The sequence below is a fragment of the Microplitis demolitor genome, chromosome 4 (assembly GCF_026212275.2).
Source record: "Microplitis demolitor isolate Queensland-Clemson2020A chromosome 4, iyMicDemo2.1a, whole genome shotgun sequence".
NCBI classification, from domain to species: domain Eukaryota; kingdom Metazoa; phylum Arthropoda; class Insecta; order Hymenoptera; family Braconidae; genus Microplitis; species Microplitis demolitor.
The window spans coordinates 21342945-21370830 of NC_068548.1; the positions used below are offsets into that span (position 1 = coordinate 21342945).

Below are 27886 nucleotides of genomic sequence, written 5' to 3' on the forward strand. Positions count from 1 at the left end.
GTGTTTTAAATTTTAAATAATTAAAGAAGAACTTTAATTTGACATCTGTTGATAAAATGGATTCTCTGATAAAATAATATCATAAAATTAATTCGAATGGTAAATATATAAAATTATATTAAATATTATTATTTTTTAGGACTGGAAGACAAACCAATTTCCACATGACACTTCATGACAATGCGATAAATATCCATTAAAAATAACTAACTTCAGATAACTGATGATCATCTGATTAATTTTAGGTGATTAAAATATTAAATTACATAAATAATTACTTTATATTAATTCATTCTTATTTATTCGAATTTGCCGCGTTCCCAGAGTTTTTTTTTCTTTTTATCATTTTTCTTCTCGCGATGTCTTCTGGTAAAAATTCCAACTAAAAAAAATTTATCAAAGGAACAAAATGGTTAGCGGTAAAAAGAAACCACGTGTGTAGTCGACGAAAAAAACTACCCATTTACCAAATAATTTTCCAGTTTATTGTAGTAATTAATTATGAGCAGGACAATGTCTCAAGGTACGGACATCAAAGCTTTTGAAGAAGCTGTGAAAAAAGTAGATGATATAATAAGACGTTTCGATGACTCGACTAGAAACGCATTGGTGTCTCATATTGTAACAACATGGTTGGCTGAAAAATTCGGTTCTGTATCAGGTTTGATATTTAATATAAATTAACAATATTCTTAATGACATTGAATGTCAAATTAATCTGCAAGAATAAATACTTCAGTTTCATCAAGTGCAGAGCAGAATCACTCGAAAGTTGAAAATGGCGCAGACCAAGATGATGATGATTACGATCCCGAAGTGTTGGATGACCCCATCATGGCCTTAGAACGCATCGTCGCTAGTTTAAAATCCAAAGTACCTCAAAGTGGAATTCTTCCATCAGAAACTTTCATTACATCCGATAAACAAAAGGTTCATTATCAGTTATTATGTTTTAATTTAAATATTCATAGATTTCAATGTCTGTTATTTGTCTACAGAATTCCGAGCCTGATTCTGCTACGACAATTCATATCGACGGCTTCCTTTACGATGAAGAAGATCTAGAAAATCTTGAAGATGAAGGAGATCTTGCTCGTTATTACTGCGAGGATTGCGGTTCTAAAAAAATTAAATTCTTGAGTAATTAATATTAATATACTTAAAACAAATATCTTACTTGTATTTAATTACAATTACTATTTATTAACTTATTTTTTTCAGACATAGTATCAAATTCAATGAATCGCGAGGAACTGTTTCATATCTTCAATGATTATCTTCCAAGACTTGACGGGAAGATTGTTCTCGATGTCGGCTCACGTCTTGGTGCAGTTTTATACGGCGTTAGTAACAACTTTAATTATCCATCAGCATTACATAACTCTAATTACATAAAATTACTTGTATTGTTTGTATTTAGGCTTACGTATTTACCGATGCTGAAAAAATAATTGGCGTGGAAATGAACAAAGAATTTTGCGATATTCAAAATGAGATTGTCAAAGAATTTAAAATGTCTAAAAGAATTGAAGTTATCAACAAAGATATCAAAGATGCTGCAGACGTACTGGAGTCAGCGGACGTTGTTGTCATGAACAATGTCTTCGAATCTTATTTACCAGAAGATCAGCAAGTGGAGATGTGGAATTTTTTTAAGGAACACATAAAGAAAGACGCTTTCATTGTATCCCGGCCACATATTAAAGAAATATTTGATAAATTAAATGTCAATATTAATGTCGATGAGTGGGTAAAAAAAGTAGAGGGTATCGATGGCAGTTGCAAGTCCGAAAACACATCAATTACAGTAGAACTACCCTTGTCAAAAATAGCTTGCTACGTAGTTTTATAGAGTGTGCTGCCAAACTGATCCCAACAATTTTATACTACAAGTGATCCCTACAAATTGATCCCACTGACATTCAGTTTAAAATAATAGAGATGATAACAATGAAAATCTTTACGAAACTGGTGAATTAGAAAATCAGTTGTTACTTGGACCAGTTGTCAGTTGAATTTAATCTGTGGGATCAATTGTTGTGTGATCACTTGTCTGGGATCAGTTATCATGGAACTGTTTTATAGAATCATCATTTATTTCAGTATATTTTTTACAATTAATTATTTTTATTTGCCTCATTACTATGTTACTCAATTAAAGAAGCATCTTGGTGGTATTTATTATCGTTAAAAATATCATAATAGCATCAGCTATAAATATACGGAAGTCACATAATAAGAGAAACTATTATTTTAATTAGCAATGTCTGTGTGTGTCCAGCTGAGTGAAGTTAAATAATTATAATATTAATCCGTTATATATCTATACAACTGTTATATATGTATATACAGTATGCAATAGCATGGAGTCTTTATAAGTACCTAGACTGAAACGTCGAGCCCCTTCTCTGGATCCGTGAGTAGGAGAAGTCACTGGCAATATGGTCAAGTTCAAATCACGGGTTCAGTCGCCAATTGACTCACTATGGAGCTCACGCTAAGTGTTTAATAATTATCAATTTTTTTATTTTTCATTACTTCAATTACAATATATTATTTTGTTAATTAATCAGCGCGACGTAATACTGTAGATGCTAGAGCGGTTTTAAATTGTCCCTAGTGGTTGTGATAAAACGCTACTGTCAAAGTTTTAGGTAAGAATTATTTTTCTACCTGTTGATTAAAATTTTTAAAATAATTATTATAAGATATTGATTGATATTCAATTAAAAAATATGTATGTAATGTAATAAGTAAAGTTAGTTTAAATTAAACAAGTTTTTTTTATAGCCAACTGGCAGTTTATAAACTCATATCACTTGTTGTTCCGGTGGTGTAATTATGTCAAATGATGATAAACTAATTAACAGTTGTAATGATAAGTACAATCGTTTAACTGGAACGCTAACTAAAGCATATATAAGTAACCTTCGAATTGACATTGACCCATTTCCATTTTAACATCGGCCTCCACTTCATTTAATTTATCTAACTTTAATTTAATTTTTTTTATTTTATAATAATTTTTTTATTATTAAAAATAATCAACAAAATTTAACCACCGTACAGAAAAGTAGATTTTAAATTTGCCAGCTCATTATTTTAAATAAAATATTGTGTTGTAATTTTAACGATTTATTGGGAATGACTTCTTGGCATTAAAGAGCAAGTGCGATAATTAATCATACTGATATTTATTGTCATAAAATGTCGGAAGATGAAAAGTTAAAAAAAAAACAATTACGAAGTTGAGGCAAAGAAGAAAAATTATGATCATTAATTAAAATCACACGGTAAATGTACTTGAGAAAATATTGTACTCTCATCAGTAGACTGTCATGACAATGTATATTAATTGCGTTGGTGAGAAAAGACGCATGTAGATATATATTTATATATATGTCTTTTGAATTGATCACATTCGCTGTTATATTGATGCACGCGGACACCACACACTCCACGTGTTTGCTCACAATTACACAATACCATGGGGCTAAATGCAAACATTGCATACTTTAACTTATATTTATTTATACTTGGCATATATATATACAAATAAAAATAATTTATATCTTATGCAACATTCTTTAGTGTGAAAAATAAACAAAGAATAAAAATTAACGTGGGTCTTTGGTGGAAGATTTTGCATTTAATTATCAGTTTTATCTGAAACTGTTTAAAATAAAACTGATGATTAATTAATTTACTGAATTCCTCAAGAAAAAAAGAGCTAAATAAAATTTATTTTATCAATACAATAATGTATTTAATACTAGGATTAAAAAATACGTGCCTTATAAATATTAAAATAAAAGGAAATGCCAAAAGTTGTTCAGCCAAATGCTAATTATTAGAACTTGTCAATTTTGTACTGTGTAAAAAATAAAAATAAGATAAATCATTATTGTTTTTGTTATTAAATTTAAAAACAGTAATCGAGTAATGGAAAATTTTAATTAATTTTTTCAATAAATAACAAAAAAACAAGTACCAATTTAGTCTAAATATTTAAAAGTAATCAAATTTGTATGATAATTTTTTTTTTTTAGTCATGCATCTAATTATCAAAGCAATAAACGAATAACAAAAAATATGAATGCTCAAAGTTAATTAACTAATAACTTGTTTACATTACGTAAAAAATATATAACGTTATCTGTATAATTACAATTAAAATATTATTTTTTTATTACACCTACAAGGACAGTTGTTACAATATCGTGCTGATATTACTATTTTTCGTAATATATAATAAATATCTTTATATATATACATATTAAAAAAAAAATATTGATATTAATATCGACTTCTTCATTACAAATATATATTTTATTAACATATGTGCAAATGATAATTAATAATATTAAATAAACATAAAAATTAAATAAGGAAATATGAATGAGTGACAATAATTAATGGATTATCATTACAATTTGTCAACACATGCCCGTTATAATAATTTACAACTAATGATCATCATTTAATTTATATATTTTTTTTATAAATTTATATCAAATGTATATAATTACATTCATTTTTTAGTAATCTTGATATCATTGAGTGAGAGTTAATATTTTAAAAAAAAAATCTGTAAAAAGGTTGATCTTGTGGGCAAATTTCAAAACTTCCCACTGTTTTTCAGCTCGCGAGGTCAAAAAATGGCGGTGCCAAAAAATATATCTTTGCTAAAAAGAAGTAGGGTAGAGTTGCTAGTTTTGGACATTTGAAAAATTTAAATAAAATAATTTGTAAAATACGCAATGACATAATTATTTTTAAAAATGTGTACGGAGATACTTTCATCCTGTTGCAATGGTAATTTTACTTATACTTTTTTATTATTTAAAATAAAGTATTTGTCCAAAAATGAAGCACCACAATTGGTACTTCTACCCTAATTTTTATCCGATATCTTCGGAACAAATCAACCGATTTCCATGTGCTCTGCGGCAATCGAAAGAGCTTGATTTTATCAAGCTCATAAAAATGTTTATTTTTCATATAACTTCTAAACTACTCGACAGATCGACTCTAAAATCTAATCAGTCCTAAGTCGACGAGTCCTTTTGATTGCCACCTTCTTTCTTAAATCGTTTGATTCATTCCAAAAATATTATAGGACAAAAAAAATTTTAATACACACGGACGTCTACGCGGAAGTAGCCAGAAAAGCTCAGAACCTCAAAATGTCTGATGAAAATTCGATTTTTGAGAACCAAACTGAAACCAGTAACTTTCTTTTTTAAATTTAAAAAATTTTAAATTTTCTTGGCGGGAAGTTTAAAAATTTATGTATTTCTTCATTCAGGACGAGTAAATATTTAAATATATTGAATAGTTAGATTATATATATATACATAATGATGATTTAAAGTGGTCAGAGGGCATTTGAATGGTTGAAATGATAATAGAGTGATTGTAAGTACTGATATTGCTGAATAAAGATAAAAAGAAAATGATAATGATAGTGCACAATAGCCGCTCGAGTCGACATCATTCAATCAAAACTTTCTTGTTTCATAGTGCACTAGCACAAATATATATGGGTACAACATACAGCAAGTATAGTATCACGGTACTCTCTGACGCACGTATGACGTCAATGAAGTTGAGAGACAAGAAGTTTAGTTAGAGCATAGAGCGTGTACGGTTGATGATGATGATGATATGTCTCTTTTACTGAGCAGAATAACTTTTAATACAACTAACAACTCTTCTCTTTTTACTTAAAACATACATACATATACCTAAACACTAAGTATATATGTACGTACGTATGGACATAAAAACACATCAAAGATCGTGTTGCCGTCCCCGTTTTTTTTTTATCTGCAATATATCATCTTTATCTAGAGCTTGTGCGATTGAATTCATGTCTTCTTGAAAGTTATCGAGCCAATACATTTATAATCTCATATATATATGTATAAAAGAGCTGAAAAAAAAAAAATACTTTAACAAAGAAAATTAATCAGATCAGTCATTTGAATATTAAATAATATTTGTATATATTTAAAAAAATAATACAAGTGTTACTCCAGATATCAAAGACCTAAATCACTTAGTCTTGATATACATAAATATACATATATATATATATATTTTTTTTTTTTTTAATCTAATGTGGAATTCAGCGAATCAGTCGTAGGTGAGACTCTTGTAGGTCACACGGATTTATTATTTATGGTATTTTTAGATTTAGATTTAGATTTAGATTAAAATAATAATTATAGGATTAAGAATGAGGAAAATTTAAAATAAGCGGAAATGAAAATAAATAAATTTCAAGTAAATGTTAAATAATTTAAAATAAACATGATTACAGAAGCTGACAACAATCGGTATTACGAATAAGAAGCTTATGAAAACCAGCACACGTGAATGTACTGTATATATATATGTATATATTTATATATATACAAAGGGGAGAGGCGTGAAAAATCCTGTGTAGTGCGGCGCTTGATGCCGCTGGTGCTGGTTTGCTCGCAATGGCTGCCATTGCCGGCTGGTTTAACTGTCATGACAGTAGTGCTGGCTCCTTGGTCTATGAATAAAAATAAAATAATACGGCATGTGGTTACATCAAACAATACACCAGCGACTAACACCAGAGCTTAGTACACAGACAATAAAATTAAAGAAAAAAAAACCAGACGTCTATTCGTAGCGAACGGTGTCCAGTGAATTTTATTCTGTTCTGTTATATTCAAATTTTAAATTCTGCTGAACATTCTGCGCCTAAATTATTTAATTGCCGATGGTAATATTCTATTTATTTATTTATTTAATTTATAAAAAATGTAATTTAACTTGGGATTGTTGTGTAGTAAAATAGTGTGTGGAATAATAGTAATAAAATAGTAAGTGGAGGTAGTAGAATATGAAGTCGAAAACGACCTCAAAACCTCAAAGTGACATCAGTTGTGATTTGGATCCCAGCGAAGTTAACGAGAGCTACGATGAGTTCAACACAGTAATGATACCGACACCGAGAATTATGAACAAAAGTCCGTCAAATGATGAAGGCATTGAGCCGGATTCGGATCTCAAGTCTCTGCATCAAGTTGGTGGATCCTGGAGCTTGGATTCCTCATCAGTTAATGGTGATGATGATTGTTGTAGACGTGACTGTAATCCTAACAACAGTGTGTGGCAAAGGCGTAGATCGAGAGCCAAAGTCACTCGCTGCTGTAGCTCTGATAGTGCTGTTATCAGTGATGATGATCAGAATCAGAATAAAGGTAAATATATATGTGTATGTATATATATTTGTAAGCTTAAAAAAAAATTATCATTGTTGTGTAATGTAAAAGTATCGTGGGTGAATTATCTTATCAGGGTGAGAAAAAAAAAATATTTTTTATGATTTTGTTGGTTGAGATTTTGAAAATAAAGTAAAAAAAATATTTTTCCCTGTTTTAGGATGGGATAACTTGATACTTGGAGATAGAGGTGAGTGTGACTCGATGACGGACGAGAAGCCACGTTACTGGCGAACACCGAGTGTCGTAGTCAGTGATTATTCGGATTACTCGTATTTGGATGAGAAATATGAGCGCAATGAGTTTGATATTGAGGGAGGCACAAGTGATACACCTAGTCAGGCGAGCAGTTGTTCTTGTTTAGATTGCGACGAAATACGTGAATTTAATGATGATTTAAATTCAAATTCTGTTGACAATCATCTTCTACAAGTATGCGGTCTCAGGCGACATTCTGATTCGTGCTGTGCGTGCTTGAGTACTCACAATAATATCAATTCCCGGTAAGCTTGTACTTTATTATCTTAATTTATTATATTTTTTTTAAATTTACTAGGAAAAAATATTTACCGTTGATAGATTTATCAATAAAAGCAACTATTTTTTCATTTTTTTAAACGGCAATAGTTATGTAATATATATGTTATTATTTTTATAAAACAGAATTGATATCGAAAGCCGCAGGAATTCATGTCTCGCAGTGAGCAATTCACACTTGATAAAACTGGACACTAAAACGACAAGTACTTGTGCCGGTGAACGAGGATACGATAGTAGTATCGTTAATACTGAAGAAAATAAAACGACAATTGAACTTCTAGATATACCACCGATACGTAAAATCTCAAACTGTTCAACAAACTCGAGTCTGAGTGGGGACGACTTTGAGGTCACCGAACTGCAACCGTTAAAGAGGCCACAGGTGAGGATCATTTTTATTCTTTTTATTTACCTCTCTCTTTCTTCCTCAATTCTTTTATTATTATCATTATTATTTATATTATTATTATTATTATCATCATTATTATTATAACTTATATTTTTATGAATTATTGTTGCGGTAATCTTCCGCTTACATCATTAAATAATTACTTGTATTGCTTACAATCCTAGTCATTGATAGACAAGTTGTATGATGCATACATCTTGCCGGTATAATTACTCAACGCAATGTTTTTAATTCAAATGTGACCTCATTATTAAAGCTAATAATTGTATCTGTTATATTTAATTATCTGACGGGTATCAACATTGCTAATTAATTCATTTGATAAGAATTAAATATACGCAAATCTTTGCTTATTAATAAATTTAACGTTTTACTTAATTACAATCTACAAGTTAATTGTTAATGCGTATTATTGTTCACATATAGTCGTATAAATATTTCATAACCGGATTTTAATTTTTCGTATGAACTATCAAAAAGACTGACCTGTAGAAACTCCGTTGACTAGCAAAGATTCTGTGCTTGGTTCATTATATCATTTTTCCTTGTGGTTAGTATCTATAGCAGCCTATTCTCTTAAGGTTTTTTTCGGTATATAAGAAACACCTGTGGCAATATTCCAGGTGAGTCAATCACCATTGAGTATTTTACGAAAAAAACAGAGATCTAGATATTTACAACGCAATTGTAAGTGCTATCTTGAATAGTCTTTTAACGTTTTAACTTCATCCAAACTTCTTTCAATTCCTTTTCCCTGAATTGTCTTCAACCTGTCAACGCAATGCATAGTAAATTGACTAGATCACTGCCATATTCCAATAATGGCCTTACTACACTATCGATATGGATATTTTAGTGTTATCATTTAAAATTCATTAATAAGTAATAGGATATTACACACCAAGGGAAGAAAGTAGGACATTTCAACCCGTCTGTAGAATTGTCTATGGAAAACACGTGGATTGGAACATTCTACCTTCCTCGAAAGTTTAAATTTCTGCCCTGTTTAGAGGGAAGAAAGTCGTTCTCTTCTCTTATGAGAAAACTAATGATAAAAATTGGCGCCATTTTTCCTACAATCGGAGGCAAAAATGTAAACTTTCAGGTACAGATCTGATGAAAAATTTTATACACACCTCGGAGAAAGGTACGACGTCTCAATTCGCGTTTTTGCCACCCTCGCCGGCTCTAGTAGGGATTTAAATACCCGGGCTAGAATATCCTACTTTCCGCTCTTAGTATATAATATACTAATTTAACCAAATCTGTACCTGAAAGTTTAAATTTTTGTCTTTGTTTGTGGGAAGAATGGCGCATGTGTTAATTTTTATCAATTGTTTTCTTTTAAAAGAAAACTACGACTTTCTTTCCTATAAACAGGACAGGAATTAAAACTTTCAGCGTAGGTATGGTGAAAAATATATTTTTAAAATTCAGTAGATCCATGGATGGGTTGTAAATAAAAGATTACGTGTCCAATGATTATATCGTATTGTTTTAATGTCTACTGACTTCTGGCAATGACTCAATTGTCTCGCTTTCACCGTCTGCAATTTTAATACTACCAACTTTAGACTGATTAATAATCAATTTATAAATAAAAACAGACAAAAGACTTGAATTTATTTATATATTTATAAATATATATAAATTTAATAGCTGCATAATTATTTTTTTTCATTGTCGGTTTGTTTTATTCTTTGCAATTAAAACTGCATTGTCACTTGACGTCATACACAAATGACCAGGGTATCGCACGACCACTCGTATTACACATCTAAATTTAATGTTGTCTTATTATTATTATTTTTTATTATTATAGTAATAATATAAGTACACTACAGTATACTCTGATGTTGAGATTTGATATGACTTATCAGTACATTGTCAAAGTAATTTTATCATCGTGTTTAACTGCTTGAAAGCACTTGTAAAATGAGAATAATTGTAACCTGATACTTAAGGAGGACTTATTACATCAGACATTGTCAGTTTGTCAGCGTACGAATACTTAATCAAAGCAACAAATAAAATAATAAAATTAGTATTATATAATATATATTAACCGAAGACATAGAAAAATAATTTGTCTTAAAAACATTATAATTTTTTTGAGCTAATGAGCAATTTATATGTCAAGAGTTCGGTAGATTCTGTTATAAAATAATGACAATCTCAAGCAGAAGAAAATTTAAAAAAATATACATGTATACTTTGTATACAGATCACTTGATAACTGGAAACAGACTTTTAAACAAGAAAATAGATGTTATAGAAACGTGAATCACATAGTTGATGTTGAAGCATTGAAACAAATGTTGAACGAGTTTTTTTTTATGTACATTTTGATGTAATGACCAAATACCTAAGAGGTTGGATAGTCAGCAGCAAGTGAACATAGTTTACTGGTCAGTTAGCTATTAACTTTAGTAGTCAGTCAGTCAGTAAGTCAGCCAGTGAGTTAGTAAGTTAGTAAGTTAGTCGTAAGCATCGATTTATCCCCGCCGTTACTCTGGTGTATTTACAACTGACAATCTCCAAGTCGTCGTAATAACTGTGGTGGGCCCCACGCCCACACCAGTCACTTAAAAATCTTAAACTATAGTCTTGTTTAGGATATTGAAGTAGCAACATCCGTTTTTTTAAAATATTAAAAATATCATATTATCTATTATATTTTATTTTATTTACACAAATACTTGAGTTAATTAACGACAACATTAGTCATTGTTATAATTAGGTATCTGTATATATGTATATATATATATGTGATATTTAAATGATAATTAATTATGGTTGTGAATCATCTAAAAAAGGAAGTGTGGGTGCGATATAATTGATCTGCATTTGCGTATAACTTTTTGCAAAAGAAAAAACTTTAATGAGTGCATGCCATTTACTACATTAAAATAAATGGTGTAAAACTATAACGAAATTTGAAGCGAGAAAATAAATAATTTAATTAAATTTATAAAAATTAAAATAGAAAAGTTATATTTGTATTGAGATAAATTTGTTTGATTTAGTAACGACGTGTGGGGTAGAAGCGAATAGAAGTAAAGAAGATGAAACAAGTGGGGAAATTGAAATCTATAATAAGGTTTTAGTAATTTAATACAACACGGTGGCCCTCAAACGTTTGGTGTGAGTAATAATCCAGATGTGTTAACGTAATGTTTTATTATGAGAGGACAGTAGTCATGTGGTGAGATAACAAAATGTCGATAGAAGTGATGTGATTCTTAGTAACGGATGTTATGTGTATACTACAACTACCGATGATATCCGTTTATGACAAACACAATACACAATTGTTGTTTTATTTTATCGGCAACTCACTTTTTACATTTTATGTTTAAATGAAATTATGATAAAAACTAGAAAGTTATATTTATTTTAATTGAAACGAAGACAATACAAATTAATAATGCCTGAAGGTAAAAAATAATGATTCATATTAACAGTGAATTGTCTTGTTGATCTTTGATTAGTGAGTCAACGCCGATACGTTTATGATAACAAATAATTTATATGAATTGAAGATAAAAATTAATGACATTAAATAAATACTCACTAATTACTTGATTAATTAATAAAATAAAATAGAAATAAAATTTTGTGAATCCCAGATTTCCAAAAACTATCTAATTATCGGTATCGATAATTAGTAATTAGTTGACTGGGATTTTTTTTAAACTTATCGAATATGGATAAGACTGACAATAAAATGGGCGACGAAAAAACTCCGAGGTCTTCACGGTCATCAAGTCAATCACTGACAACTTCTCCGAGTTTAAATCTAATGGAGCAACTGCTGTTAGCTAAAATGGAAATAATTAGTTTGACTGATCATGTTGATAATAACATTAACATTCATAATAATAATAGTAATGTAAATTCAAGTAGTGCGGTGTCAAGGAAGAAATCATTGATGGTACGGGCTAATTCATTGGACAGTCAAACTAGCGCAAGTACATTATACTCAACATCGTCTGCGGATTCGCCTAATAGTAATCGTTATTGCAAATGTGATGATTGTTTGCTTGGTATTGTCGACAAACATAAACGACTTATGCCTACTTCACTTAATCGTAAAAAGGTATTACCAATAAATAAACAAATAATAATAATAATTTGGGGTGAAACCGTTTCTACAAAAAAATAACATCCTAGAATTAGATTCTATTCGATTAATGTATGGTATTGCGGTGCATATGTCGAATTAGTACTTACATGTAATCACTCGTGCGAAAAATAGAATTTAAAATATATTTTGTCAATTAAGTAGTTCAGGAAAACCGTAATTCTTTTAAAAATAAAAATAAAATAAACTGATCATTAAGTAAATTCGCTGTCAATAATAATAGTAAGTGACGAGATATCAAAAAACCAGGGTTTGATTCCCGGACTAAAAGACCATTATTTTGTCTCAGTTCCATTCAATTATAAAATTTAATTTACTCGGAATAAAAATTGATATGTAATGAAAATTATTATTAAATTGTCTTATAATTATATATGTTTATATATATGTATATATTCATTTATAGTAGTCCATAAATAGATCAGGAAAACCGTAATTTCTTTAATAACAAGAATAAAATAAACTGATCGTTGAGTAAATTCACCATCGACAATAATAATAATAATAATAATGAGTAGCAATAATAAAAGGTTTTATGACCTTGCTTTCGCTTATTTTTTCGGGTATTCAAATTAAAATTCTATTGTGAAATAATATTTATAAAAAAAATAATAATGATGATAATGATGATGATAATGATAATGATAATGATGATAATAATAAAAAATACAATAAAGCTAAAGATAGAATATATCTTTTGGAGATTGTTTAATCAGTTACATGTTTGTATATATATATATATATATATATATATATATATATATATATTTTGTGTGCGTGTTCATTAAAGATTAAAAAATTAATCGCAGTCAAGGAGAATAAGACTGACAACAATTGCCTTAAGGCTTGTTATTAATTCTTTAGTTGAAATACTCATACAATGTTCAGTGTGAACTAAATTAGAAGTCATGTATATATAGATATGATTGACAGGTATATATATTATTAATTACATTCGTGACTTACAGTATTATTATTGATGTATAAAGTAATCAAATACTATTTGCTTTACTTGGACGACGATTGAGTTTAGCTCTCATATATTTTTTTCTCACAAGTTATCCAATCACCAATTAGCTGTTGTCAATATTTTCTTTCCACATGGACAATTTGCAGTCGTAAATGATCCGAGTAGTAGAAAATTTTTATTTTTACTCAAACTGATAAATTTTATTAAGCATTAACATTTGCGGGTAATGGATAATGAATAATTATATATTTATTTAGCTCCAAGTCGTAAATTTTTATTTATTCTGCAGTAAAAATTATACTCATTATTCACCGGACATTTTTTATTCCGCATTAGACAGAATTATTTTTTTTATACAATTAAAAACTTTGAATTCACACGATATATTTATTGGATACTTATCAATGGTGAATAAGTGCCGTCCCAAATAAATTAAAAGACATTATTTTAACGACGAAGGTGACTGTGTAGAGATCATGACGACGATTTACAAATTCGATTGCTATGTAATATTCGTGTGAGGTACATAATTGGTATATACGTCCATATGTGCAGCTCATTAAAAGTCTAGTGAGTTTCTTAAATCCCTGGAGGTAAAACTTTGGCGCATGTTACTTTAAGATACATTCATTATCGTTTGTTTTTTTGTTTACTTATTTTTTATACGTTTATTATACCCTGCCTCGCTACTGTGTTATTAGTGTCCTGGTAAAGTCAAAGCAGCTAAAAATTGGTATGCGTTTAAATTTCATGTCATTATTTATTTATAAAAAAATACATATAATTTTTAAATATTAATAAAATTTAATGAATGTTAATTAAAAGGACTATAAATGATTATTTATCAATAACAGATGTCGTATAAAAACTTTTTTTATAATTGATAAAAATTTATTTTTACTGCAATGCAAAAAATTACCAAACTTGTATGAAAAATTAATTGAATATTTATTAATACAATTTAAATATTTTGTATATGGATAGAAAAATTTATCATATAAATATTTTCCATTTTTTTGGAATTAGATAAAATTTTAAAACGTTAAATAATTGTAGTACGTACTTATTTACATTGTGAATGTAATGTAGGTTTGTTTTATTCTGCAATAATTAATCGCTGGCTGCTGGTATTTAAAACAGAAAAAAAAATAACCCACGTGTTGCTTTGGCTTCGAATTACGGCTTCGCGAATAGTTAATTGGAAGTAATTAAATTAACTTAATGATTATGATACAACAGTTTTTCGAAGAAGTAGCGAAGTATTTAATTGAAATTCGACTAATTAAATGAGCAATTATTTATTGGAACATCAATGTTATATATTTTCAAGCTAAATTTTTTTTTGTCAATAAAAAATTTCAGAATAGATTTTTTTTTTCTCTGAAATTTGAATAATTATTTTTTTTAATGAATATAAAAAATCAGTGCCGAATTTTTAAGTTTGAAAAAATCAGATCGTCAGTTGCTCATTAAGAGATTGGGATTAAAATTTTATTTAAAAAATTTAATGAAAATTAATCAGTACGAACTGTCTTTGAAATTAGACTATATCTGACAGCATTAAAATTAACAGAAACATTTTAAAAAATCTAATTGAAATTTTAAAAAATTGGCACATTTTAGACCGAAAGTTCTGAAAATATTTATAAGGTTCAATTTTAGCCATTAATGGCAAAGAAAATAATTTTTCCACAGAAAGCTTCTTGGTGCAAGAAAACTTTCGAACTGTAAATTGAAGAAAAAAATTTCGTCAGGACTAGAAAAAATTTCTAGAGACAAGTGGAAATTTTCTTAGGGCGAGTGAAAATTTTTTTTCTGCCCAAAATTTAAATCTTATAAACGGTTTGAAAAAAAACTTCAGTTAATACTCTCGTACAATTGAAAAAATTAAAAATTCACAATTTAAGAAGTAACAGATTGTATGCTATCTTTAAACGCAGGTAAAAAATTTGTGCATCAATGCTACTCAAAATGATTCATAGCCTGCATGCCGAAACAGCAGCTGTAGCGCATTTCGGACTTGTCTCAAGTCCTATAAGTACACTCAGCACCATTAGCGACCTCGGGCCCCTGTAGGGCCAAATCTACGTCACTCAGGGGTGGCTTGACGTCAAAGATCTACGTAGCAAACCAATAGTCCCTCACTCAGTAGCAAAACCTCTCTTGTACTCATCCTAGAGAAAACAATTTTCATTCCATCACGTCCAGTTACAGCGGAAGTTTTAAATATTTAATTTGAAAATATTCGTAACAAGAGTTTTATGTTATCCGGTTTATATTCAGCTGATAGTTAAACTAGAATGTGTTTCACCGAGATCATAGAGAAGGTAAAAATCAAAATATTATACAAACATCTATATTCTATATAAATTAACTCGTAACATGAATTAGATTTCACGTCAGCCATCAAAGGCTAAAACATTACACCGCTTATATAGCGGAGTATCTATAGTATTAATTACGTTAGTTGTAGAGTAATAGAGATTACATGAGTTGACTCAAGTATAGAGTACTATCGAGTTTGCAATTGACTCATCTGTGTTCTCCAACAAAACTGATTACAACTTACACATACAAAAAACACCATAGCGGGAAAACCTGAGTGAACCATATCAGTAATGTTGTCTTGCTAAATATAAATATTTTCTAGTATAATCCAGCACGTCACTAACTAATTTATATATCTCGCTTCCTCTTAAATAAAAAGCTAACTAAGCTCTCTATCAACCGCGATATAACTGGATTGACGTATTAGCGACAATTTCGGTAAATACATGTGCATGTACATGAGCTTATCGAGTTTTATTATAAGGACAGCTCCTTATAATAATATACGTGCATATATTTTTTTTTCTCCACCCATTTTGTTGTTGATTACTTCTATCATCCGCACATGGAGCCTGTCTAAGCTTTAATATATGTGACATATTAATATATTTATAAAGTAAATAAGAAAATACAAAATAAAGTTAAGTATATAAATATAGCGAGTCCAAGTTGATAAACAGTTTTATGCATACACACTCTAGTTAATTACTTTTATTTGCCATTGGACACAATGACGCACTTCGGCCACTTCAATTACGTCAAATTAACCAGTTTATATTTATTGACAACAAAAGAATATCATTATTGATGGTGAAAGTTTTTAAAATAATGACAATGACGTTCGATAGATAATTTTACTAAACCAGTTTGTGATACTGACATTAGTTGAGGTCTAAAAAATTTTTTTTTTTTTAAACGATAAATTATGAAATTATGAAATTATGTGCATATTTTTAGTTTATTTTTTTTTGTTGAAAAAAAAAAATCCGAAATTGTTAATTGCCTGCTAGTTAATAATACTGAAGTTAGTCATCGTCTAATAAATTTTGGATTTTCTTAAAGAACGATAAATTATAAAAAAAAAAAAATTTGAAAAATTGCACTTATAGCTTTTTTAATTTCCTACATGTGCATTTTTTTTTTTTTTAATTGATTTGTTCAAAAAAAATTGTCAATCGTCTTTTAGATCACAACCAGTTTACTAATGCCCCAATTAAATTTTTTTTCCTGTTAATTATAAAACTTAAAAATAATTTTTAATAAATATAGCTCAGCAATATAAGCTGTTTCATTTTTATATATTTATCTATCTAGTAATAATAACAACACTCGTTTCCATCATTGTATACCACAGCTGTCTAATTGCTAGTACGGGAAGTTACTCAAGTACGTCACTGATTAACTCATTAGCGTCAAGTGACTTAAATACTTATCTTTATTGCGAGAATTCTTAAATAAAAATCTATTTTTTTTTATCTTCGTGCGTACATACATTTGTTCTTGGGTGTATCGCTACCATTGGCTGAAACAGATAAAATAAATAGAAATAACTGAGATAGTAGATTCGTTATTTACGTAATAATTTAATGGTATCAATATATATATATAAGTAAATGTATCGGGACAATTATCATGACATTCGACTAGACTACGCACTTTTTAACTCGTGTAGTTAATATCGTTTTACAGTAATAGAAAATTCAAAATTGTTATTATATACCTACACAAAAGTCAGACAGTAGTATAAATATATATATAAAATACATACATACATATATTACATACAGTTGAGTCAAGACAGGTCAAATCAAAAGTGGCACAACCGGCTTTCCACATCGTGAAATCCTGAAAAATAACGACAGACAATAATTATTATTATAATAAATGAATATCAATAAAAAAAAAAAAAAAATTATTAAAGAGGAAAAAATAATGAGTTGAAGATAAATCTTACAAGGTCATATATAACATGAACATCTTCACTTAATATATATATATATACATATTTATATGTGGGTGGGTGATGTCAATATATATATATATATATATATATATATATATATACTTATGTATAGTTAAATTGAATAAAAGTAATTTTCAATTGGTGAGAATCATCCGCAGTAACATCGTCAGAACGAGAGTAATAAGAATCGGAGTAAAAATAACAATGATAAAAAATAATTGAAGTAGTAGTGGAGTGAAATGACTGAAAGAAAAAAAATATAATACAGAGAATGATATAAAACGAAAAATATAAAATAATTATGTGGTGGTTCTCAGATGTTGAGATATCAAGGAGACAGTGGGGATAAAATAAAATGCATATAAGCTAATATAAGTTTGGTATTGGTTGGTAGTTTGTTAATATATGTATGTGTGAGCGGTGGTGAGGACTGAGGAGGACAGTTATAATGTAAGTAAAAGACTAATAGCTCTTGATAGCAGCAGTCGCCGTCAGTGACTTCCGAGTTGAGCACGTGGCATACTTGTGGAATTAACGTGCTGGATTTTGTGTAATTGTTTTACGTTATTAACTCTCGTTGTCAGTTTAAATATAGATATAGACATATAATCTAGGCGACTACGTGATCTCGGTCAGTTAGCGATGCAAGACACTTGCGGTATGATGATTCCGACAATTGTCTATACGAAACCAAGTTTGAGTGACTGCAGTTACGATGAGGATAAGAGCAATGGAAGTGCTGCGGGTAGTGAGAGTAGTAAAAAATTTGTCAGACACCGGAGGCCCTCGAGATCGCGGGTGAGACGAAATTCCCGCAGACTGTCGATTAGTCGAGATGAATATTCATCATCTTCGTCGCGCAGTCCCTCGCCGTCTACCAATCACTATTTCAATGAAAGTTTAATTAAATTTGCTGGTGATGTTAATCTGGGTGATGATGAAGACGTTGATGGTAAAAATAAGTCGGATATTAAAAATAATTCCACGGGGTATGGACAGTATTTACAATTACTCCAAGTACCGCAGATTAATTCTTTAAATCTTGAGTGGGGCGAACCTAGTGGCGATGATCTTAGTTCTGAATGGGAGTCTGATTATTCTGAAGGCCAACATATTCAAATTATTGACACTAATCACACACTACCGAAGGTAAATTTCGTGAGAGTTTAAATTGCGTTTAATGTCAGGTCATAAAAAAAAATATATAAAGTAACATTTGTTGAACTTATACCAGGCGATTAAATATTTGATTTTTTATTATTTAATAATTTTGTAATAAATGTGAGCTAACCCTGAGCCTTTTTTTGTTACAGAGCTCGGCATGGAAGAAGCTTAAGAATATCATACAGTGGGCCCCGTTTTTTCAGACCTACAAAAAAAAAAGTTATCCATGGGTAAGAATTGAATGATATTTATTTTAAAAATTTTTTCCTGTTGTTGAGACTTTGATTTTAAACTGTCTGGTTTTTTAAAATGGCAGATACAGTTAGCAGGACATCAAGGTAACTTTAGAGCCGGTCCAACACCTGGTACGATTCTAAAAAAATTGTGTCTACAAGAGGAAGCCTGTTTTCGTTTATTAATGAATGACGTATTGAGACCATACGTGCCGGAGTTCAAAGGTGTATTAGACGTAAGAGAAGAAGAGGGACATCAGAATCAAGAATCAGACGTTAAAAGTCCCGATGACACAACTTGCAACAGTAATTCAGTAGTGACATCGTATTTACAGTTGCAAGACTTACTCGGTGACTTTGAGGATCCCTGTGTGATGGACTGCAAAGTCGGTGTGCGAACTTACTTAGAGTCCGAGCTGGCAAAAGCCAAAGAGCACCCGAAGCTACGGAAAGACATGTACGAAAAAATGATCCAAATAGATCCAACGGCGCCGAGTTTGGAGGAGAAGAGACTGCAGGGTGTTACTAAACCGAGATATATGGTCTGGCGCGAGACGATATCAAGTACTGCCACCCTTGGATTCCGAGTTGAAGGAGTTAAACTCACTCATGGTAGTTCATCCAAGGATTTCAAGACAACAAAAACTCGGGAACAAGTTACAGAAGCCCTGAAATATTTCGTTGAAAACCATCCGCATGCTGTTCCTAAATATTTGCAACGTCTCAAGGCCATAAGAGCGACCTTAAAAACTTCACCTTTCTTCGCAACCCATGAAATTGTCGGATCAAGTCTTCTTTTTGTTCATGATTCGAAAAATGCCGGTGTGTGGATGATTGATTTCGCAAAGACGCTGCCTCTACCATCGACGATGCCAAGTATTCGACACGACGCCGAATGGGAAGTCGGTAATCACGAAGACGGTTATTTAATTGGTGTTAATAATTTGATAGACATTTTTGAAGACATTAAAAATTCAGAAAAGTTATAAATATTATAGTGATTATAAATTATAATTACTGACTAATTGATAAGAGAGACTTGAAATAAAAAATATTCAAAATAAAACTCGAAGATTTTTAAAATACAAAAGTTGATTGTGTGAAATTTTTAGTTATCTTTAACGTTTTTGTGTTAATTAAATGATAAATATTTAGCAATGTAAAGGATATACGTAAACTCGTTAGTTCGATAGATAATTTATGATAGTTTACTTGAAAAAGTTGAGATTAAATAAATAAATAACCGAGAACATTTAAATTAATGAATAATTAAATAAAATAAAAAACGGGATTTCAAGTTTCTCCTTCGAAAATAAATGTGACCTTATTAGTTAACGCGGATCTGATATTTTATGCTAAATTACATAGATCCGAATGCACAGATAAGAGACCAAAGACGCGGTAGTTTGATTGCTACCTAGTAATTTTTTTTCTTTTTTTTTTTTATATATATATATAATTAAATATCAGCTTCACAAGTACAGTAAAGCAATAATTTTTTTATACAATCTCTATTAATAGAGTACTTTTGTTAGAGTAATTGATAACTTATTAAATTTTCTTAGTTAAAAAAAAAATATAAATAAAACAACATAAAAATAAAGAAATAATTAATATAATAATAATAAATTTAAACAATCTCTTTTTATTAAGAGTGCAATAGTTAATTTAATAAACTATTTATACGCAAGATTTTATTTATACTTTTGAAATAATATTGCGAAATCGTCTCTGACCCGAGCGATAAAATGTATTTTATATTCACACAATGTACCACACACATTTGTAAATAAATTTTTTCATGTCATATTAAAAAAAAAAAATATTTTTTTTTATTCTACACTTTAAATCTTGATATTTAAAATTTCTATAACACCCACTAATTGTCTTAATTGTTTATTATTTTTGGTTTTAATTTAATTGTTTACCACAATAATATATATTTATTATTTTAACTGGTAGCAAAATGATCTTAAAGCTCACTGAGCCTTATATTAAAAGGACACCTGGTCTACTGTATATGTACAATTATTTATAAACAAAAATTTAATAATTTTAAATTATTTTTTATCACGGTGTGCTGTACGGATTTCTCGTCGTTTGCGTCGTCTGAATTGTTTGTTGCTGCTGCTGTTGTTGCTGTTGTTGTTGTTGTTGCTGCTGCTGATGCTGTTGCTGTTGCTGCTGAGCAGTCGTCTGAGTGGCTGTGATAGACGTCGGGGCAATGACTCGGGCATATACAGCAGTGCCGGTAGTCTTAAGACCAGCGGGTGTCGGTATGACTTTCAAACCGTGCAGAGCTTTTAAGTTCAACATGTGACTTGGTAATATTATTGGCTGCTGTTGTCCTGCTTGTTGCGGCGGCTGTTTCCCGAGCACGACACTGTTACCACTCGTTAATCCCGTGACGACTCCTTTATTAGCACTCGCAAGGACAATCGGTTTACCAGCTAACTGAGCCGCAACCATTCGCACTGTCTGAGCACCAGGTGTTGAAGATTGCTGAGAACTCATCACTATTTTTGTTTGTCCTGGAGATCCTTGCGCTTGCGACACCACCTGGAGCATTTAATAAATAATGACAATGACGTAGGTAACTACCAATTAATTATAATCAATTGTCTATGAATAATGATAATAACTTAATGATGTAAACTGTTGATAGAGTGTAGATATGAGTCATTGATAAATTAAATGGAATTATATACGACAGTTGTGACGCATTTAAAACAAAATTATTTAAAATAGAAAGTATGAGCATTACCTGGTATTGGGTTTGAATCACTGGTTTACCCTGACGATTTATTTGCGTAGGAGAAGTTGTCGTCGCCAGCTTGAGGCCCTTATGAGCGAGTAAACTTTCAACGGAGATGAGCTGTCCACTTCCGCTACTCAATACTTTGGCAAGAATTTTTTGTTGCTGCTGTTGATGATGAGGTGACTGTTGAATTTGTACAGCTATCGGTTTACCGCCAATTTGGGCTATTATTCGTTGCATTCCTGGGCTTTGAATGGTCGCCTGTTGAGGCTGCGACTGTTGCTGTGATTGTTGAGTTTGCTGATGTAACTGCACGTGCTGCTGCTGTTGTTGTTGTTGCTGGACTTGCTGTTGCTGCTGGATTTGTTGCTGCTGCTGTTGACTTATTACCAGTCGCTGCTGGAGCTGTTGATTTAATTGCCGTTGCTGCTGCTGCTGCTAAATTGTTAATTTATAATTATATAAGTGCATTCATTTTAATTTTTTAAATATCATTTACCTTTAGTTGCTGTATTTGCTGCGCGTGAGTGGCTGATGGTGATGATTGTTTGATAAATATTGTAGGACCTTGAAGACCATGGCCCGTCAATAACGATTTTATTTGTCCAGAGCTCACTAATTTTATTTGTGAAGCCAGCAAAGTTTTACCCGGCAACACGTGCTGTTGTTGGGGCTGTTGTTGCTGCGGCTGCTGCTTAATGTTGGCATTTTGGAGAATACTTTTACCCGTTTGATTTGTCAAGACAGTCGGCTGAGATTGATTTTGAACTTTAGCCGTAGGAAATATCGCGGTAACACTCGGCGTCGACGTTCCCGCGCTAGACGTTGTAGCCGACACAGTCTGTGCTGACTGAAGTACCGAAGGACCCGATAACCTGATAGTCTGTACACCAGCAGAAGTCGATACTTGAATTTGATGATGTGGAAAATGTTGATTCGACTGCAATAAACTCTGAGTAGCTGCGGTTTTCACAACAGTCACTGGCTTACAGCTGATAGAACTTATCTTTTTAACCGTAGGAATTGGCGGTGCGGGTATTTGTGGTTTTATTTCAACTGCTGCAACAGTATCACGTTCAACTAACGGACTCGGAAGTGGTGCAGGGGTAGAAAATACAACTGAAGGTACACTAGATGTTACCAAAGACGCAGTTGATGAAATAATTGCCGTAGGCATTGTACTTGTAACAGGTAGCTCAGTAGAAACTGATTGATCTATTCTAATTTTATCCTCAGGAATTACTCGTGGTTCCTTTTTAATAATCAACTGCGTTTGTACTGCAACCTTTTTCTCTTTCTTCGGTGTCAACTCTTTGATACCACTGGGCAATTGTTCTTTACCATTCATTAATTTGTGACTCGGTTGCACAGCTTTGTTACGTGAATTACCGCCGGGATTTTTCTTGGTCTTGGTCACTCCTTGTAGCTGCTGATGATACATTTCAAACTCAGACTCTGAACGCGCCCTATGTAAATATAGCCATTCTTTACGCCGTGGATAATAACGTACACAAGGATCAGTTTCATAATGAAGCCGATCAAGTGCACCAGACACCACCGAATTAAGATAATTGTCTTTTTCATTACATTTCTCACCGTCACCTGGACTGTATTCTTTTATGTATTGCGAGTCCTTGAGTAACATACAGATATCAGCGCGAGTACCTTCACCATTAGGTAATCGGGCTGTCGCATCTCTAACTAGGGCAAGAATAGTAACGAAATTCGGACGATCGGCGACAAGTAACGAGTGTCCACGTGGTTTAGTGAGACCAGCACCGATATTATGCTGATAAATACCTTTAACTGGACCAACAACAGACTCGTAACCGTGCATTTTGTATGTAAATGCTTTGTGTGGTGATGCATAACGCAGTCTCTCCTGACGTTGAAATTCTTCACGTTCTTCTGGCGTTGACAGACGGACTTTCCAGTCAGTAGGACACAGTGCACGTGGTGGTTCTGATTCCGTCATAGTTCCCAGAGCCGCAGGATCTCCAATTGACTCAACAGCTGGACTACCACTGCGCACACTATTCGTTCCACTGCCATTGCTATTATTGCCATTGCCATACAGTGCGGGAACTGTTGCTGTTTTTACAGGAACGATAGCTGGTGCAGTATCAACAATTGACGGTAATTTAGGAGTACTGAGTACATTCCTATACAGTAAAAATTGAGTACAGAGAATTGATAATCGAGAATCTGAGTCTCTGCCAGCCCCAATCCATGCATAAATAGCTCGGCCTTTGTTCTCTAAGTAAGGAACGAACTCCTGGTCTTTTCCATGATCTAGTTCTTGACCGCAAACTAATTCACCAGCGAGAAAGCCCAGAGCTGATGGAACTAACGCTGACCAAGAGTTTGACAGCGAGTACCAGTCATTCAATGGAGATATTGGATTATTTTGCCACAGTGTTACCGCATCTTTAACTTCATTTGTGTTCATCCGGTACTCGCCTTTTGAAACAAACGCGTCTCTCAAAAGCGAAAAGAAACACGTGTGAGTTTCTTGCATTAAATCACCACTACCATTTATTCTAATATCATCTTCCTCAGCAGTGATCGATATGTTTTTATCCGGCAAACCTATAATACGATTGTCTTCGCACTGTACATCATCAAGAATATCAATGCCGTCACCCAGCTGTATTGGTATCTGCATCATATCAATATTCTCCAAGTCAAGTTCTTTCTTACTATGAAGATCTTCTTCTTCTTCACTTGGAACATTGGAATCATCCGGTAGTATAAATTCTGATTTTATTTCCGTTCCCATATAATCCAGTTCTTCTAGCTCCTTTTTTATTTCCGGAAGTGGCGGCAATGTCTCTGCTACGGATACCGGAGGTACAACTGCTGGCTTGATGTACTTTGGAGTGACAGCATTTACTTTTTTCTTAGGTGGTGACGGACTTATGTCATACGAATCCGTAGGTTCTATTTTTACAGGCATGAAATTTGTTGAACGCACTATTTCTTGACATACTTTCGGCTCAATCTCTTTATTAAACACGTGATTATTGCCCTCGGTTGTATTATACATATAATTATTGCTATTATCAAGCTCAGTTTTAATTGGTGAGCTAGTTGGAATTAATTTATTAGGTATCACAGGCGGACATAAAGTTGGTTCAACTTTAACCCGTTTCTTGGACGAATTTATACGCACTGGATTGCTAAATGTTAATTTATGTTTCTGTCCTACTTGAGCGCGCTGAGTTAATTCTGACAGAACAATACCTTGAGTATTTAACTCTGGATGAACATCTTGCCGCGCTCTTCGTCCCTTATGGGCAATCAGCATGTTGCGATACGAATCTTCATTTATTTCACGCACAAGATATGAAGGATTGGGTGTAAATTCTTCACGCTGAAGTGTGGAAAAAACTGGCCGTATGTCTTCATCATCGTTATTTAAATGATTAGTACGCATCTGAGTTGCCTGAATTCCCGTACTCTTTCGTTTCTTCTTTTGCTTAGCATTCGGGGTTTGAAACTGATGATAACTTTCTTCATTCTCTGAGGTCGTATCTGCAAATCGCGCAATACCCAGCTCCGTTCTAACGGCATTCAATTCTTCTAAATAACGCATTTGAGTTTTTTCTTCCAAAATAGCTGGTGTTGGTTTACGCCAATGCAATTTTGACATTCGGTGTGACGTCGGTTGACTGAAACCCTGTTTGTAGGCATTAAGTAACAAATTTTCTCGTGATTTGAACAACTGGTTTGCCAACTCATATGTACGTTTACGTTCTTCAAATAGTAATCTTCTTTTCTGAGCTTTCCGGACCAAACGTCTCATTCTTCTTATGTCTGGTCTGAAGTGACCGGACGAAAGATGAGTATGAAATGAGTCAAGTGGTGATACTCCAAACCTATAATTATATTTATTATTATTATTATATATATATATATATATATATATATATATATATATATATATATATATATATATTTTATAACATCAATAATATTATTATTAATTAGTAAAAAAATATTATCACCTGTTAATTTCTCGTTGAAATAACATTTTCAAAGTTTTTTCTTGCTCAGCCGCTACATCACAATCTTTAGGAAAAGTTGGCAAATACCGAGTCAGAGAATCACGTTGCTCTTGAGTTAAACAGTCATGCCAAATATTAGGATAGTCTAGCAATTCATAAAAAATAGACGAATGCTCACAAAGATCTTGAGGTAATTTTATTTTACTTCTAGCAGCAATGCACGTTTCCCATCTCTACAAATAAGTAAGTTAATAAATAACAGATAAAAAACTAAGTAAATAAATTACATACAACTTCATCGACACTTTCATCTGGAATTTGGTGAGAATTATCTTGATCATCGTCATCCTCATCTTCATCGTCCTCATCATCATCTTCTTCATCATCATCACCAGAACTATGTGTCTCAGAACCAGTAGTGTCATGATCATCAGCACTGTCATCAGTGTTATCAGATGACGAACTGCTGCCACTTGAACTACTAGTACATGTATTACTTCTTGATCCATGATAAGACTCTTCATCTTCTTCTTCCTCAGCGTTTGAATCACCACCAGCTGAACACTCATCATCAATCTGCATCAAGAAAAATAATTACAGTAAAAATGAATTTAAAAAATAATTAATTACTTTATCACACAGCAAAAAAAAAAGTTATGAATATGAATGTAGCTGACAATTGTCATTTTTTTAAATTTTATAATAAATATATTAAATGTAAGAATAATAAAAATTAAAAAATGCATATTTAGACAAATAAAAAACCAGTACGCGCATTTTTTAAAATTTTATTTTTATAATTATTTAATTTTTTTTATATGTAATTAAAAAATTGTCATACGTCTGTTACATTTACACTCATAAAAAATAAATAAATAAAATAATTTCACCAGCACAATTTATCACAATTTATTTTTATTTTTATGTTTTGATTCAATGTTTTTATACAAACATTTACCTACTGGTGGTGGTTAATACTAGTGTGAGTGTTATAAAAATAACACATGGCGATTACCAAAAACAATAATAATAATAATAATAATAATAATAATAATTATAATAAAATAAAACCAACCTCCATAACTGACAAGTTATTTAATTATTTTTTCTTTTTGTTTTTTAATAAAGTACAATTTGCACGCGTTACTTTGGCGTTATTTCGTATCCACAATTAACCAACACTTGGACTTACACACAGACACAGACAGGACACAGATACAACATTGAAATAAAAAATAATAATAAAGTATACACAATCGTTGTCTTGTCAAGTTTATTATGACCAAGTGCTACAACATCCTGGGTAAGAAAATAACCTCGGATAATAATATTTATATACCAAATGATCTTTATTTTTTTATTGATCGAATTATTAGGTAATTTCGCTGTTGGACGACCGACCTGTCACAGCCACAATACTCCTACTCCGTGAATTTTTCGTCATGGCGTGGAATGGAAAGTGTAAAGCAAACGAACCAACATTTAATGTTTAGTTGTGTTGTAGGTATCTGTATCTGGTATCTGGTATATCGAATATTAGACAAGAACATAAAGTGCGCACTCTCTACAAAACATTTACGAGACATTTGGAACTAATTTTTACCGCGCGCTTTTATTACTCTTCAGTTATTTTTTTTTTCATATCATAAATAAATTTATTCATTCATGTAGAAAATTTAAAAAACTGTAAGTTCAATTTTCCCACATTTTTTTTTTATTTATCGTTTTGAAAAAGTCCAAAAATTATTAAATGCCGGCTAGTTTCAGTATCATAATTTTAATGAGTATGAATGTAGCAGCTATAAGACGATTTTTAAGTGTTAAATAATTAAAATAATAAAATTTTAAAAAATGCGTGTACGAATTTTTCAATTATCTAAATACGCATTTTTTTATTTTGTTTCTACTTACACTTTATTTATTTCTTCAAAAATTTAAAAAATTGACAGTTGTCAGCTACATTACACTCATAAAATTTTTTAAACATTTGTTGACTTAAAAATTAAAGTGTTTTTGAGTGTTACTTTTAAAATTATTTATTTTTATAAACTATTAATTTATTTTTTTATAATATAAACTGTACGTAAATTTTTTACGAGTGTCAATGT

General features: G+C 31.2%; 3 protein-coding genes across 7 annotated transcripts; 2 read left to right on the forward strand and 1 right to left on the reverse strand.

The window, feature by feature from the left end:
* The first annotated feature begins 382 nt into the window (after positions 1-382).
* LOC103578134 (uncharacterized) lies at positions 383-6418 on the forward strand. 2 transcript variants are annotated; one of them, XR_549438.3, is made up of 6 exons: positions 383-661; positions 740-930; positions 999-1140; positions 1222-1343; positions 1421-2654; positions 6326-6418. XR_549438.3 is itself a non-coding variant. In XM_008559099.3 (5 exons), the coding sequence occupies exons 1-5, from the start codon at positions 502-504 to the stop codon at positions 1850-1852; spliced, it is 1047 nt and encodes a 348-aa protein (XP_008557321.1). In that variant the 5' UTR covers positions 383-501; the 3' UTR covers positions 1853-3904. The 2 variants fall into 2 exon arrangements, 1 of the variants encoding a protein (XP_008557321.1); XM_008559099.3 differs by lacking the exon at positions 6326-6418 and having other exon boundaries at positions 1421-3904.
* Positions 6419-6504: 86 nt separating this feature from the next.
* LOC103578135 (inositol-trisphosphate 3-kinase B) lies at positions 6505-20604 on the forward strand. 3 transcript variants are annotated; one of them, XM_008559101.3, is made up of 6 exons: positions 6505-6760; positions 6828-7241; positions 7423-7765; positions 7926-8184; positions 18930-19010; positions 19097-20604. In XM_008559101.3, exons 2-6 carry the CDS (start codon positions 6881-6883, stop codon positions 20000-20002), a joined length of 1950 nt encoding a protein of 649 aa, XP_008557323.1. In that variant the 5' UTR covers positions 6505-6760; positions 6828-6880; the 3' UTR covers positions 20003-20604. The 3 variants fall into 3 exon arrangements, with proteins under 3 accessions (XP_008557323.1, XP_008557324.1, XP_053594479.1); XM_008559102.2 differs by lacking the exons at positions 6505-6760; positions 6828-7241; positions 7423-7765; positions 7926-8184 and adding an exon at positions 10705-12310 and having other exon boundaries at positions 19097-20571; XM_053738504.1 differs by lacking the exons at positions 6505-6760; positions 6828-7241; positions 7423-7765; positions 7926-8184 and adding an exon at positions 17559-18765 and having other exon boundaries at positions 19097-20601.
* Positions 20605-20748: 144 nt separating this feature from the next.
* LOC103578133 (nuclear factor related to kappa-B-binding protein) lies at positions 20749-27258 on the reverse strand. Of its 2 annotated transcripts, none has more exons than XM_053738503.1 (6): positions 26854-27258; positions 26070-26354; positions 25779-26011; positions 22271-25649; positions 21778-22206; positions 20749-21572 (listed from the first exon to the last, which is right to left on the reverse strand). In XM_053738503.1, the coding sequence occupies exons 1-6, from the start codon at positions 26857-26859 to the stop codon at positions 21084-21086; spliced, it is 4821 nt and encodes a 1606-aa protein (XP_053594478.1). In that variant the 5' UTR covers positions 26860-27258; the 3' UTR covers positions 20749-21083. The 2 variants fall into 2 exon arrangements, with proteins under 2 accessions (XP_053594478.1, XP_008557320.1); XM_008559098.3 differs by having other exon boundaries at positions 20852-21572; positions 21778-22209.
* Between the last annotated feature and the right edge of the window lie 628 nt (positions 27259-27886).

What these genes read in the sequence shown, in the direction of transcription:
- LOC103578134 (XM_008559099.3), top strand. Translation starts at nt 502, where the DNA reads ATGAGCAGGACAATGTCTCAAGGTACGGACATCAAAGCTTTTGAAGAA. An exon ending in TTACATCCGATAAACAAAAG is followed by an intron (nt 931 to 998) that starts GTTCATTATCAG and finishes ATTTGTCTACAG; the next exon opens with AATTCCGAGCCTGATTCTGC. An exon ending in TTGGTGCAGTTTTATACGGC is followed by an intron (nt 1,344 to 1,420) that starts GTTAGTAACAAC and finishes GTTTGTATTTAG; the next exon opens with GCTTACGTATTTACCGATGC.
- LOC103578135 (XM_008559101.3), top strand. Translation starts at nt 6,881, where the DNA reads ATGAAGTCGAAAACGACCTCAAAACCTCAAAGTGACATCAGTTGTGAT. An exon ending in AACCGTTAAAGAGGCCACAG is followed by an intron (nt 8,185 to 18,929) that starts GTGAGGATCATT and finishes TTTTTGTTACAG; the next exon opens with AGCTCGGCATGGAAGAAGCT. An exon ending in AAAAAAAAAGTTATCCATGG is followed by an intron (nt 19,011 to 19,096) that starts GTAAGAATTGAA and finishes TTAAAATGGCAG; the next exon opens with ATACAGTTAGCAGGACATCA.
- LOC103578133 (XM_008559098.3), bottom strand. An exon ending in TTTCAACGAGAAATTAACAG is followed by an intron (nt 25,650 to 25,778) that starts GTGATAATATTT and finishes ATATAATTATAG; the next exon opens with GTTTGGAGTATCACCACTTG. An exon ending in TGATTCAAACCCAATACCAG is followed by an intron (nt 21,573 to 21,777) that starts GTAATGCTCATA and finishes TAAATGCTCCAG; the next exon opens with GTGGTGTCGCAAGCGCAAGG.